The sequence below is a fragment of the Thamnophis elegans genome, chromosome 10, assembly GCF_009769535.1.
Source record: "Thamnophis elegans isolate rThaEle1 chromosome 10, rThaEle1.pri, whole genome shotgun sequence".
In the NCBI taxonomy this organism is placed as follows: domain Eukaryota; kingdom Metazoa; phylum Chordata; class Lepidosauria; order Squamata; family Colubridae; genus Thamnophis; species Thamnophis elegans.
In genome coordinates this window covers 65459911-65475287 of record NC_045550.1, presented here as the reverse complement: position 1 = coordinate 65475287, position 15377 = coordinate 65459911, and the positions used below count along the sequence as shown (strand labels likewise).

Here is a 15377-nt window from a genome sequence, read left to right as displayed (position 1 = left end):
ATCCCGTTCCAACAGGTACGGTTGGAACGGGTCCGGCAGCACGCAGCACACACATGCGTCTTAGCGCCTCTGCGGGCCTCCAGCTACTCAGCGGAGCATCATGCAGGCACTATAGGCGCCGTGCGTAGAAGCCTTAAAAGACCGGTAAAGAGCTTGGGCGGACAGCTGAGCCCTCCGGAGCACTGTACCGGAACGGTATCCGGTGCTCCGGACAGGCTCCAGTATGCCCATACCGGGACATACCGCCTGTAACCCACCACTGTCGTGTGTGCTTTCTGGATGTGATTGCTTCAACAACACTCTGACAAGACATTCCTTTCACTGGCTTATGTTCCTCTCTAAAACAACCAGAACAAAACCATTCTGTTCTTAGCTACCGATGGCTACCTTTCCACTCAAGTGCAACTACATATGAAAAGGGCATTACAGGTAGTCCTTGACTTACAACCGTTCATTTCATGACCGTTCAAAGCTATAACGGCAGTGAAAAAGTGCCTTCGGGCGGTTTTTTGCACTTACGACCATTACAGCATCTCCCGGGTCACGTGATCAAAATTTGGATGCTTGACAACTGGCTCGTATAAATATGAGAGTCGGAGCATCGTGGGGTTCTAGGATCCCCTTTTGTGACCTTCTGACAAGCCAAGTCGGTAGGGAAGCCAGACTCACTTAACAACCATGTTACTAACTTCACAACTGCAGTGATTCGGTTAACAACTGCGGCAAGGAAAGATGGCAAAATGGGGCAAAGTTCACTTAAGAAATGTCTCGCTTAGCAACAGAAACGTTGGGCTCAACTGTGGTCACAAGTCGAGGACTACCCGCATGGGCTTCAAAATAAACAAAAACAATTTCAGGCCTCCTGAGTTGGTTCTCCCTGAGACAGAGAACCTGCTTCTGAATGGGAACCTTGGTGCTGGTGGTGGAAACTCACAAGACGTGAATATTCCCTGCGTTATATTTTGCATATACGTAAATGGCAATTCCCTTCCTTATCTGGATTAAAAATTTAAGGAAGGATGGATGAGTCTTCTCAGGGTTGGGATGCTACTGGTTTGGAGCAGTTCCAAAATGGCTGTGCCTTTAGGAGGCTTTCAGAGTGCTCCTGGGGCCCGGGGAGGGCAGAAATGAGCAAGAAACAGGTCTTTTTTGCTCAATTTTGCCCCCCCCCCCAGCCCCCAGGAGCACTCTGTAAGCCTCCTAAAGGCTATTCATGCTCTTTTAAAAGAAAAAAGGGCCAATTTTCATGAAAAACAGGCCGTTTGTGGGAGGTCTGCATAGTGCAAAAACTTTTCTTTTTAAATTTGCCTCTTCAAAATCTTGGTGCGTCTTATACTCCGGTGCGTCTTATACTCCGAAAAATGTAGTATAGTCTATTTATTTTATTTATTTATTTATTAACCACATTTATATGCCACCCAATCCCGAAGGACTCCAGGCGGCTTGCAAAAATAAAGAGAGGAAAAAAAAGAAACACATAACGAAACACATAACGAAAGAAACAGTTTAAAAACAGCAACACCTCATTACATTCATTCTAATCGGGGCTGGACCTCAACAGTGAGGTCAACAGCCCCAGGCCTGCCGGAACAGTCAAGTTTTTACAGCTTTCCTGAAGGCTGGCGCATCTTCAAATCCCCACTCCTAACTGAAGTTGTAGAGTAGAGGGGGTTCAAACATGGCAACAAGTTAAGACATGGTGGACTTCAACTCCCAGAATTCCCCAGCCATTCATGTTGACCGGAGCATTCTGTCTTTTTTATTTTTATTTTTATTTCTCATATATACATTCATAATTATATGATCTCATAACTTATTAATAATATGTATTTGTAACAATATAAATGAAGTTGCTTTCTTACCATCCCATAAAGCCATCTTATTTTACAACAATCCTACTTCTTCTTCCTTCCTTCCTTCCTTCCCTCCTTCCTTCCCTCCTTCCTTCCCTCCTTTCTTCTCTCCTTCCTTCCCTCCTTCCCCCTTCCCTCCCTCATTCCCCCTTCCCTCCCTCCTTTCTTCTCTCCTTCTCTGCTTCCCTCCTTCCTTCCCTCCTTTCTTCTCTCCTTCTCTCCTTCCTTTCCTCCTTCCTTCCCCCTTCCTTCTCTCCTTCCTTCCCTCCTTTCTTCTCTCCTTCTCTCCTTCCTTCCCTCCTTCCTTCCCTGACCGGAGCATTCTGGGATTTGAAGTCTACAAGTTGTAACGTTGCCACCCCTGTGGTCTACTCACAGTCAATTTGATGAGCTCAAGCTGAGGCTGGTGAGAACCATTCCCTCTGGCAGTCACAAAGGCTTGCAATTGCAACAGGTGGGAAGACAGGGCAGTTACCTGGATGATGTTGCTGTTGGAGCTTTTAGAATCAGGTCCCACGAAAACACTGAAGAACGGAGAAGCGCGATAGGTGGCAGAGACCAATTTCAGGACGTCCATGAAGTTGGTCTGGTTCCAGGAGCCAGTGACGTTCCAACCACCAATCTGAGAGGAAAGCCGGTTCAAATTTTAGAATCATAGAGAACACTCATTGCTTTGCTTAAAATCCATTTTAATCCATTGCAACTAAAAGTAAAGTCATAGTGGGAGGGGGAGTCAAGTCAACTCAAGTGAAGTCATAGACTCTAGAAAGCAGAGAAAAGCAACACAGATTATTAGGGGACTGCAGGCTAAAGTATATGAACAGTTACAGGATGTTGGGTATGTTTAGTTTAATGAAAAGAAGGACCAGGGGAGACAGGATAACAGTGTTCCAATATTTGAGGGGCTGCCACAGAGAGGAAGGGGTCAAGCTATTCCCCAAAGCACTTGAAGGCCAGACAAGGAATAATGGATGGAAACTGATCCAGGAGAGATTCAACCTAGAAACAAGGAGAAATTTCCTGGGAGTTAGAATAATTAATCAGTTGAACAGCTTACCTCCAGAAGTTATGGATGCTCTGTCACCGGAAATTTTTAAAAAGACACTAATCACTTCTCTGAAATGTTATAGGGTCTCCTGCTGGCTCCTATTTAAATGGTTGTCCACTAGGACTCCAAGATCCCTCTCACAGTTACTACTGTTGAGGAAGGTACCACCTATACTGTACCTGTGCATTTCATTTTTGTTGCCTAAATGTAGAACCTGACTTTTTTCAGCACTGAATTTCGTTTTGTTAGATAGCGCCCAATGTTCAAGTCTGTCAAGATCCTTCTTCATATATAATTTATATTAAAATTATTTTAATATGAATTGGAAGACGAGAATATATTGTGTTTCTATTTGGAAATTGCCTCCGGATTCCAGATGCTTGCAATGGGGGAAAAATATGAAACTTTGCTGATTTGATAGGTTTGTTGTTATAGAAATGGCTGGTATATTGTTGTGTAAAAGTAAAAAGTTGCAGTTGTAATGTTATCTTTTACTGTGCTAAAAAGTTGGAAGTCGGCTAAAATATCTGCATATTTTAAGGACTATTCAAACGAGAGATATAAACGAGACTGGAAAAAATGGATTGACTATATTCAAAATAAATATGGGTCTAGGAAATTTCAGATAGCTTATGATTAAGATCAGAAATGATACAAATTGTTTATAGTCAGCCTAACAAGGAGGAGCTAAGCTCAATTTAAAGACGTTATTAATTTTCTACTTTCTCTGTAAGTATATTTTAAACTGTTTTTGTTAAAGATTTATACCTTGTATTGGTTCTGGGAAGTCAGGGGGGGGAAGGTTGGGGAGGGAGGGGGGAGGGAGGGGAGTATACTAGGTTGGAGGAGGGGTGTTGGATTTTAAGGTAATATGATTGTATATGTATTCTGCGATTTTTTCTTTTTTATGTATATTGAAATGGAATTATAAATACACAAAAGAGAGTTTGCTCAGAAGCTGAAATACACCAAGTGAATTAGAGGAAGAGTGGGAAGCAGAGGAGAGAAGAAAGATAGGAGGAGAGGGACAGGAGAGAGGGTGAGGGGGGTAGATGAGGTGTATAATGAGGAGTGGTAAGGGAAGAGAGGAGAAGAAGAAAGGAAGGGGAAGTAGAGTAGAAAAGGATGATGGAGGGAAGAAAGGAGGTAGAGAGGAGGAGGAGAGACGGGGAAGAAAGTGTCGGATAAGATATAAATATGGTGTATGGAGAGCAGAAGAGCCAATAACTGTTTTTTTTTTATAGTTGATGGCAAGATGAATTGATGTAATTACTTAATAATACAACAAGATATTGACTATGTAATAGTATACATATGATTATATGCTATGAAAATGGAAAATAAAAAAAATTATGAAAAAAAAAGTTGGAAGTCGGTGCCTTTTATTTTCTTCTTCCCTCTTTAACTCCATATTTTCTTTTAATTTCTTTTTCCCTCCCTCTCAGTTTCCTACTACTTTTTAAAATTTCTCTTTGTATTTTATACTTCGATAAACCAATAAAAATGCATTACAACCAAAGGGCAGCTGGTTTTAATATTGATACTCTTCTAGCTCTTGGCATGATCGTAGTCAGATTTTTGCTGAATATTCTCGCATGCCCAGAATTGGGAATACCATCTTGGAATTGTCTTTGAAGTAGCGATGAAGACCTGAACATCCTGTCACTAGCGAACCTGGCTTTTTCTAAGTTTCAATATGATCCAGAAGGCCCAAATCTCCCATTAAAAAATCCACTAAAAATTCAATTAAGGCGGAAGCTTTAGGACAAGACACAGGTGCTTTTCGCTTGCCAAATTAATCCCAGGGGCACCACAGGGCAAGGCTAAAGATAGAAAATTGTAGCTAAAAAGGTATTGCTGGAAAGAGAAGTACACAGGTAGTCCTCAACTTACGACTGGTTATTTAGCGACCATTCCAAGGTATAGTAGTCGCCAAAATTGTGGAAACCTTTTAGGAAAAATGTATTTTCTAAAACTAGCTAATAACACCTCTGTTTTTTTTTTTTTTAGTAGTACCATAAAATTATATATCAATGGAAAGATAATTTAATCAAGAATGTAATGCAGTAACTTTTATGAAGGATTTGCTATTAGAGTAGCAGTTATAAAAAAAGAAAAGTAAAATGAAATATACAAAAAAATAATCACCATAGAAAAAAAAGAGATATAGAAAAATTATATCACCATGTCAGTTAATACTTAGTTGGGTAACCTTTAGCATAAATGATGGCCTTACAACTTCTTCCCGAGCCGAGGTGAGCTGAGGTGGTGCAGTGGTTAGGGTGCAGTACTGAAGGCCACTACAGCTGACTGTTATCTGCAGTTCAGCGGTTCTAATCTCACCGGCTCAAGGTTGACTCAGCCTTCCATCCTTCTGAGGTGGGTGAAATGAGGACCCAGACTGTGGGGGCAATATGCTGACTCTGTAAACCGCTTAGAGAGGACTGAAAGCCCTATGAAGCGGTATATAAGTCTAACTGCTACTGCTATTGGTATTCCCATGGAGTGAACCAAGTCTATAACAGTGTGCAGCTGTACAGTATATATGTGACTGTATGAAAATGAAAATGGAAAATAAAGACACATTTTATTAAAAAAAAAAAAAAGTTAAAAAAAAAAAACCAGTGTGCAGCTGTTATAATGTGAAGAAACCAAGATTGAATGGTTGCTTCTATTAACCGGGTTTTATTTCTAGGTCGCTTGTGACTAACAAGTTTCTTTAGTCGGCGCCATAGATTTTCAATTGGATTAACATCTGGGCTATTCCCAGGCCATTCCAGCAGTGGAATATGATGATCTTGAAACTCCCAAAAGAAAGTGGTGTCATTAGCCATCCAACTTCAAAAATTCAATTCTCCCAAAAGGTTTCCCCCAATTTTGGCCACTACTGTACAACAGATCCCCAAAAGGATACAGGTAGTCCTCCACTTATGACCACAATTAATGACACTGCAACCATCATAAATGTGAGTCAGTGGTCAAGCATCCGAATGTAAATAACGTGACCAGGGGGAAGCTGCAACGGTCAGAAGTGTGAAAAAGGTTCATAGGTCCCCTTTTTCCCCAGTGCCGCTGTAACGTCAAACTGTCACTAAGCAAACTAAGTTGAGGACTCTCTGTACTTACAACCTGGATGCGAAGTTTTGACAGACAGAGAAACACACACACACACACACACACACAAACATTGTTGCAGTGACATGATCACATTTTGGGCACTTAAAAACCAGCCATATTTCCTGCCTTTTGCAGTATTCCATGGTCCCGTGACTTTTTTTTGTGTTGTTCTCCTGGAAATACTGTATTTTCCAGAGTATAAGACGCACCTTTTTCCCTCAAAAAAGAGGCTGAAAGTCTGGGTGTGTCTTATACACTGAATAACAGCATTTTTGGCCTCCCGAAACCTCGCTCCCTTCACCAACATGGTCGTGCATAGCCTTTAGGAGTCTTTCAGAGTGCTCCTGGGGACTGGGGAGGGCAGAAATGACCAAAAAACGGACTGTTTTTTCCTCGTTTTTGCCCACCCACCCCCCAGCCGCCAGGAGCACTCTATAAGCTTCCTAAAGGCTATGCATGACCTTTTTTTGACAAAAACCTCTGTGAGAAAATTTCAGTGGTCTGCAGAAAAATTATTTGCATTTGTTATATTACACTAAATCGGGGTTTCTCAAACTACGGCCCCTGGGTGGGATATGTGCAATGAACGCTTGTATTGCTGCAGAGAGTCTCCCCTTCGGGGTCCTTTTGTGTGGGTTAGAGGGGGGCAGAAATTCTGACTTGGGGTCTGCTTCAGCCTCCTGATGCGTTGCTTTGGGCAAAGGCTGGAGGGAAGCACCACTGGTGGAGAAGAGCCGGAGGGCCTCATTCCAGTGGGACTGCATCATGGCCTGGAACTGGCTGACCATTTCAACCCGCTGAACCTCCAGGTGCCGGTACGGGGCCTTGCACTCCTGCAGTTCTTCCCTCTGCTTGGAAAGCCTATGCTCCTAGTCCTCAGTGAGGCGCTTCTGCTGAGCCTCCTTCTCGGTCAGATCCAATTTGAACTGAGCTGTTTTGCCAACTCTTTCTCCTGGTGGCTGCTTATCTCCAGCAACTGCTTCCTGTTGGGGCCCTAAAGCCCGGGCAGGCAGGCGAGCAGTGGCTGGGAGGAGAGGGGAGAGTAGAGGCTGGCAAGGCACCTCACGATGTGAGTGACATCAAGTTGGCCATGCCCACCCAGTCACATGACCCAGCCAGCCAGTCATTAAGCAGATCATATTAGTGGTCCGTGGGTTTTAAAATTATGAACTTAGTGGTCCTTGAGGTCCAAAACGTTGGGGACCCCTGCTTTATAAAACCCACCCATGAACATTGATGGGGTACCTGGCTTTGAGGTGCCATGCAAAATAAAGCTTCTTTTATAATTCTCACCTTGGTGTGTTCAATTTGAGCATAAGGCACACCGGGTGACGAAGCCAATTGAACTGGGGCAGCAATTTCACTCTTATAAGAAGGGCTTCTTGGCAAATCTAGCTTTTATGATGCCCGTTGTTTCCTCTTGATTAGATACCAGTATTTAGTTCAGAATATTTCCTTGCTTGTTGGATCTGCTTAAGAAGAAACTTTGCCCTCCACAGGTGGAATAGAATTGGTCCAATTCTACCCAGGTAGGACCCAGATTTCCCTCCAATATGTGAATTAATAAAACCTCAAATGACTAGCCTCAGACGTAAGTCAGAGTCTCCTTGTGAGAATTTGAGCAAAATGCTTTTAATATTCAAAACACTCTAACTATTCCTAAGCAAGTGTTGGGGCCCGCCGGTGGCCAGCAGAGCTGGCAGCAGAGTCGGATAGTGAGGAGGTTGGGGAGGAACATGGGCCAGTCCTGGGGGCTGAGGAAAGCTCAGATGAGGGCTCTGCGTCGGAGGCAGAGAGGGAGAACTAGACAGCAGCGAGGCAGAGGAACAGCTGGAGCCTGTTCCCAGTGTGCGCATGCGCAGAGCTGCCAGAAAATAAGAACAACTAAGAAATTAGGGTCGACTTCGGAGGAAAGCCACACCTTGGAGGTGATTGGCCCCTCCCATAGGAAACAAAAGCGGAGCGAATGGGGAGGGGGCTTTTGCAGGAAACAATTCGTTCCTTCGGTCGGTTCAAGAGTGGAAATTCTGTTTGTGACTATAAGAGACTCTGCCAAGTTTTGCCTTGCCCTAAGTTTGGAAACTAGTTGTCTGGCAGCTCTCCAAGCGAGATAAGCTTTGTGTTGATAAATATTCCTCTGAAAGACTGTTTGCTAAGCCTTGCTGACTGTGAATGAAGGAATTCACAGTTGTGTAAATAAAAGGGGTTTTGCCTGGCCCCAGACTCTGTTTTATGCTTTTTAAGGTCACAACAGCAAGCTCCTTTGATGAGCCTTACTATTCTTAGACAACACGTCCAGCAACTTTCATACAATTCCTGCTTGCAAAAAAAAATCCCTAAGAATAAGTTTGAAATAATAAAAGAGCGATGGTTTTTTTTTAGCATCCGGTGTCAAAGTAAGTTGCGTTCTTCAGCAGCCTGCTGTGAGCAACTGGGCCCCCTGAATAAAATCTGTCCACCTCAGATTTTCCTTTCGTGATTTTACTCCTTCTTTCTCCTAATCACACGGCCGAGGGCAGGGGGTTTCATAGAAGCCAGAGCAGTGATGGTGAACCTTTTTATAAAGCTGTGCCAAAACTGTGCCCCCCCTGCGCATGAGAGAGTGACCCCCCCACCTGCGCATGCACAAGTGATCCCCTACCTGTGTATGCAACCCCCCATCGCGTGTGCACGAGCGACCCCTGTGTGTGTGTGTGGGCAGAATTTTACAATACAATACAATACAATACAATACAATACAATACAATACAATACAATACAATACAATACAATAGCAGAGCTGGAAGGGACCTTGGAGGTCTTCTAGTCCAACCCCCTGCCTAGGCAGGAAACCCTATACCGTTTCAGACAAATGGTTATCCAACAACTTCTTAAAGACTTCCAGTGTTGGGGCATTCACAACTTCTGGAGGCAACTTCTGTTCCACTGATTAATTGTTCTAACTGTCAGGAAATTTCTCCTCAGTTCTAAGTTGCTTCTCTCCTTGATTAGTTCCCACCCATTGTTTTTTGCTCTACCCTCAGGGGCCTTGGAGAATAGTTTGACTCCCTCTTCTTTGAGGGATATTGGAAAGCTGCTATCATGTCTCCCCTGGTCCTTCTTTTCATTAAACTAGACTTACCCAGTTCCTGCAACCGTTCTTCATATGTTTTAGCCTCCAGTCCCCTAATCCTCTTTGTTGCTCTTCTCTGCACTCTTTCCAGAGTCTCCACATCTTTTCTACATCGTGGCGACCAAAACTGAATGCCGTATTTCAAGTGTGGCCTGACCAAGGCCTTATAAAGTGGTATTAACTCTTCATGTGATCTTGATTCTATCCCTATGTTTATGCAGCTTAGAACTGTGTTGGCTTTTTTGGCAGCTGCTGCACATGGCTGGCTCATATTTAAATGGTTGTCCACTAGGACTCCATGATCCCTCTCACAGTTACTACTGTTGAGCAAGGTACCACCTATACTGTACCTGTGCATTTCATTTTTCTTGCCTAAATGTAGAACCTGACTCTTAAAATAATAAATTCCTAAAGCCTGCGGAGGGTGAAAACGGCCTCCTCTGGCCCTCCAGAAGGCCGAAAATCAGCTCTCCAGAACACGTATCTGCGCCAGAGCTGAGGGCTGCCAAGCCTGCAAATATGGCTGCACGTGCCACCTGTGGCATGCATGCCATAGGTTCACCATCACGGAGCTAGAGCATGGGTGTCCAACCTTGCCACTTTTAAGACTTGTGGACTTTGACTCCCAGAATTCCCTAGTCCACCTGCCTGGCTTAGAGGTTTCATAGGACTTAAGGCACCGGTGTCAAACTCGCCACATCACGTTGCCGTCCCATGACATTTCGTGATGTTTTTCCCACTCCTGGAACTGGGGTGGGTGTGGCCTGCATGTGTTGTATCCGGCCTGCAGGCTGCCAGTTTGACACTCCTGACTTAGAGCATAAGGGGTTCAACCCTGCAACTTATGGACTTCAACTCCCAGAATTCCCCAGCCAACATGCCTGCCGGGTGAATTCTGGGAGTTGAAGTCCACACGTCTTAAAGTCGTGCCAAGTTGGACACCCCCGAGCCAGAGGAACCTTCTAACACTATATAAGTCCATCAGCCTGCCCAATTCTATACTACTCTACTTGGGGGTTTGTCCTCTGATTGTCTGAATGGCTGGACTCAGCAGATGACTAATCCATTAGCACTACAGTTTCTCCAGCATCTGGAAGCCTAAGTCTTCAGAAACAGCAATCTACAAGGTCAGCCTTAATCGAGGGCAAAATTGAGAGATTACCCAGCCTCACTCTTCTTAAAGTGAGGATGGACTCAATTAGCGACAGCAGGACCACAAGCTGCTTGTAAATCACTAGAAGCAGAACTCTCCAGGGTGCTGAAAATATATTTCCCTCTTGAGGAGAAGACCATGTTTATGCTTTTTTTCAATTCTCCAGCTGAATTGACCCCAGCCACTTAAGGCAACGACTGAATTAATTTATTTCTGGATCTACATGGAATACAGAACCCTAAATTAACTGACCAGCTTGGCAGCATAATAAAGCAAAAGGGGGGGGAGGGAATCAAGACTAAGCAAGCTAAGTCTTAATTCCCTTAAGTCTAAGAAAAGGAATTAAAGAGTCCTCTTGATGCGGGTGAAGAAAGAGAGTGCAAAAGTTGGCTTGAAACTCAACATTAAGAAAACTAAGATCATGGCATCCGGCTGTCTCAATTCCTGGCAAATAGATGGGGAAGAAATGGAGGTAGTGACAGATTTTATTTGCCCGGGTTCTAAGGTCACCACAGGTAGGTCCCCGATTGACCTAAACATATAGAGCCGAGGTGGCACAGTGGTTAAATGCAGCACTGCAGGCTACTTCAGCTGACTGCAGTTCTGCAGTTCGGCTGTTCAAATCTCACTGGCTCAAGGTTGACTCAGCCTTCCATCCTTCCGAGGTGGGTAAAATGAGGACCTGGATTGTTGTTGGGGGCAATATGCTGACTCTGTAAACCTTAGAGAGGGCTTAAAGCCCTATGAAGCGGTATATAAGTCTAACTGCTATTGCTATTGCTATTTAAGCTTGTTGGGTACAACACGGTTAATACGGGGCAAGAATTTATTGGCCCTCGCTTTGTACATCAAGCGCCCTCCAGCCTTCCAACAACCCTGGCTGTGACCAATTGACCCCCGGACTCACCTTCTCAATCAGATCAATCAGTGGCTGAGACCCCAGTTCCTCGATCTTCTGTTCTCTGAGGCAGGACAAGTAATAGCGCTGGGTCTTCCTTTCAGCCTCACTGCTGGAGTTAAAAGTGGCATTTTCTGGAGAGAGGAGAACATGGAGGCTCAAGACGGAGTCGGACAAATCGAGGGACTGGCCTGGAGCCCCAAAATGACAAAATACTTCCTCTTGGGCACCAAGGACATTCTCACACCTGGTCAGAGGGAGGCGGAGCGATGTCACCAGGCAACAAGACAGCACCGTGATTGGACCACGTGACTGATTATTTTGAGGAAGTGACAAACTTTTAGCTTTAGTTAGGTGAAAACCGTGGGAACCTTCAGAGTCTGGGTACTTGAGAGACCGCCTGCTACCAATTACCTCCTATAGACCTATTAGATCCCACAGACTAGGCCTCCTCCAAATTCCATCTACTGGCCAATGCCGATTGGCTACCACCCGGAGGAGGGCCTTCTCTGTGTCTGCTCCAGCCCTCTGGAACAAGCTCCCCGTGGAGATTCGGACCCTCACCACCCTTCAGGCTTTCCGCAAAGCCCTTAAAACCTGGCTGTTCCAACAGGCCTGGGGCTGACGAGTTCCCGTCCCAGATCGAATTGTGTGCTTGTTGATTGTTTTTAAATTGTTGTAGTTGTTGTCCGTTGTTTTTTTTCCCTCCTGTTTGTATCCACCCCCCTTACTTTGGTTTGTGAGCCGCCCTGAGTCCCTCTGGGAATAGGGCGGCATAGAAATGCAATAAATCAAATCAAATCAGAGTCAGTTTTCACCAGATATGTGCCAATACGACATTTCCAATAAAGTTATTCTTTGAGGAATCTACTTGCCTCAGAATTCTGCTTAATATATGGATCTATTACTTGGAACTCTGACACAAGGGCTACCTGGGTGAGATCCAAAGCTCTGTCTTTTCCTCAGTCTAAATCTACCCTTCCACTTCTCACCCTCCAAGGGGAAAGCTGTCATGTTGGGATTTCTCTACAATCCTGTTGCGGCTCGTCAATGGATTTGGCAGCAGACTCAGACAGTGAGGAGGTTGGGGAGGAACCTAGGCAAATCCTGGAGTCTGGGGAAGGCTCTGACGAGGGCTCTGCGTTGGAGGCAGAGATGGGGGCCAGGGCCCTCTGACAGTTATCAGCTGCCTTCAGAGGTGGATATCAGTGGGGCAGAAGAACTGCTGGAGCCTGTTCCCAGTGTGCACATGCGCAGAGCTGCCAGGAGAAAGGAATTGCTAAGGAACAAGGGTCAACCAAGGAGTAAAGGCACAGGTGGATGGTGAATGGCCCCTCCCATAGGGAATAAAGAGGAGCGAAAGGGGGAGTGGAGTTTGCAGGAGACAATTATTTCAATTCATTAGGGTGAAGATCTGTTCCTGACCTTGGCAAGTAATTGCTGCTACAGCATGGAGTTTGGAAGATATCGGCCTGGCAGCTCTCCAAGCCTGATAAAGGCCTGAGTTAGTTTAATTTAGTTTTATTGGGTTTGTACGCCACCCACTCCTGGAGGACTCTGGGCGGCTTACAATAAAAAGGGGAGGGGGATAAATAAGACAAAACAACAATTTAAAATACAACAACATACACAATTAAAGTGGGGCTGGATACTTCAACAGCCCGGAGCAGCCAGGACTTAGTAGCTTTACGGAAGGCCAGGAGGGTAGTAAGGGTCCGATCTCAATGGGGAGGTCGTTCCAGAGGGCCGGAGCTGCAACAGAGAAGGCCCTCCCCCGGGGGGTCGCCAGCCAACATTGGCTGGCGGATGGAATCCAGAGAAGGCCAAGTCTGTGCGATCAAATCGGTCTTTGGGAGGTAATTGGCAGGAGGCGGTCTCTCAGGTACCCAGGTCCTGAGGTTGTGAAATATCTTGAAAGACCATTGGCTGGGACTTTGCTGGAGAGGAATTCCCTTTAAACTAAATAAAAGGGGTTTTATCAGGACGAGGAGTCGGCTTCGTGCTTTTAGGAAGCCTAGGTCAGAACAGATCCTTCCCACAAAACAGATCCCTTCAACGCATGACCCTTCTTCTCTTCTCAATATCCCAGTTCCGAAATGTTAAATATTGGTCTTTGTCTTCGGTTCTTTAGCACCCTGGATTCAGAACCTGCTTCTTTTCTTCAAGCTAAAGAATCCGGAAGGGGAAACATACTCCGACGCCCATCTGTAACCATCTACCTCTTACCCAACAGGTGTTTCATGATGGCCTGGTTCTGGTCCCAAATACTGTTGAAGGTACTCCACTTGGAGCGCCCGTCCGGCAGTGGGTTCCTCTTGATCCATCCCCCGCAGGCATACTGGTAAAAATCATCACAGGGTTTGACGCCTGGATCCAGAGCTTCCAAGATCTTACCAGCTACAATGACGCAGGCTTCGGTAAGGCAGGTTGTATGCGAGGGATCTGGAAGAGACACACACAGAGATTACGTGGGAGTAGGAATGGATTTCCAGAGTGGGCGTGGGGGAAAATTGCCGACTACAGGAACCATTTGCACTATTCAGGTGACTCCGAGGACACAGATCAACCCCCAAGGGCTTCAATGATTCTCTAAAACAGGGGTGTCAAACTCAAGGCCCATGGGCCGAATCCGGCCCATGGGGTGCTTCAATCTGGCCCACAGGGCCACCCTGGGAACAGCGAAGGACCAGCCCACGGTGCCTCTGACAGTTAAAATGGCGCTTGGGAGGGCCGTACCCAGCCTCCTGAGCTCTGTTTTTGCTGGCAGAGGATTGCAGGAGGCCATTGGACAGTGGTAGGATCCAAAGATTTTTTGCTACTGATTCTGTGGGCGTGGCTTGGTTCCTCTTGAAATTATGCCTGTCTCTTTAAGACACTGAGATATTGAGCATGGTCAAATTCAGTGGTGAAATTCAAATTTCTTTACTAGCGGTTCTGTGGGCGTAGCTTGGTTCCTCTTGAAATTATGCCTGTCTCTTTAAGACACTGAGATATTTGAGCATGGTCAAATTCAGTGGTGAAATTCAAATTTCTTTACTAGCGGTTCTGTGGGCGTAGCTTGGTTCCTCTTGAAAGTATCCTTCCCCTGCCACGCCCACCAAGCCACACCCATCAAGTCACACCAAGCCACACCCACAGATCTAGTAGGGGAAAAAATAGACCAGAGAGCTGACTTTTTCCATCAGAGATGAAAACAGAGGTGGTATTCAGCCGGTTTGGACCAGTTTGGACCGAACCAGTAGCGGAAATTTTGAGTAGTTTGGAGAACCGGCAAATCTCACCTCTGGCTGGCGAGAGCAAAAGGGATGTGTGTTTGTGTATCTGTCTGTCTGTCCATCTCTGTGTGTGTGCATGTGTGTGAAAGGGCTTAAGCAAAGCTCAGCTGTGTTGTGCTCAATGCAGCCAGGGGGCTAACAATGAATTCTTTGTGGGCCTTTTTGTTGTGAAGTGTGGGCTACTCACTCAGCTTCGACGGCTGGGAGGCTATGATCTCAGGGAAAGCGGTGTGAGTGTGTCCCACGCACAAGCTCCCAGCCGGCTCAAGTGGGGCTGTTGAAAGCTATTCTCGAGCCCCGAAGAACAGCAGGAGGGGGGGAGGAGTAATGGAGGGTCTCCTTGGGGTCCCTCAAGGAGACAGATCCTCTGTAAGGCAGATCTCCTGTTTGCATCCTTCTGCTTTTTCTTGAGTGAGGCTCTGAAATGCTCCTTGGCTATCTTGCAAAAGGGGGCTTTGTGTTACACGCTCACTAACAACATGACTGGCCAAGACCTGGTAGAACCTGGATGGCGAAGCTATGGCACGCATGCCACAAATGGCACACAGTGCCCTCTCTGCGGGCAAACCAGCCTTCGCCCCAGCTCAGCTGAACCGCACATGCGCACACACCTGACCAGCTAGCCTTCAGGTCTCTGCCATGCATGCATGGGGTGGAGCGCATGTGGGGGGACACACATGTGCATGCACAAGGATCATGGTGCATGCACAGGGGAACTTGCATTCCATTTTCGGGCCCTGCGCACAGTTCCCCTGCACCCTGTTTTTGCCGTGGAAGGCCTCCTGCACCAACCTGGAAGCCAAAAATGGGGGAGGGGCGCATGTATGTGGGGCAGGGGAGCATGGGGGGTTGCGCACACATTGCATTACAACCGTTCATTTAGTGACCATTCAAAGTCGCAAAGGCACCAAAAAAGGGATT

At 45.9% G+C, this 15377-nt stretch overlaps 1 protein-coding gene across 2 annotated transcripts in view; it reads right to left on the bottom strand.

Moving 5' to 3' along the window:
- ECE2 (endothelin converting enzyme 2) overlaps positions 1-15377 on the bottom strand; it is a 54693-nt gene that overhangs the window by 35766 nt on the left and 3550 nt on the right. For both annotated transcript variants that reach the window (XM_032225522.1, XM_032225521.1), the window contains exons 3-5: positions 13408-13623; positions 11191-11315; positions 2329-2475 (exon numbers count right to left, since the gene is read on the bottom strand). In XM_032225522.1, coding sequence (XP_032081413.1) covers positions 2329-2475; positions 11191-11315; positions 13408-13623 — 488 coding nt within the window. The remainder of the gene's footprint in view (positions 1-2328; positions 2476-11190; positions 11316-13407; positions 13624-15377) is intronic.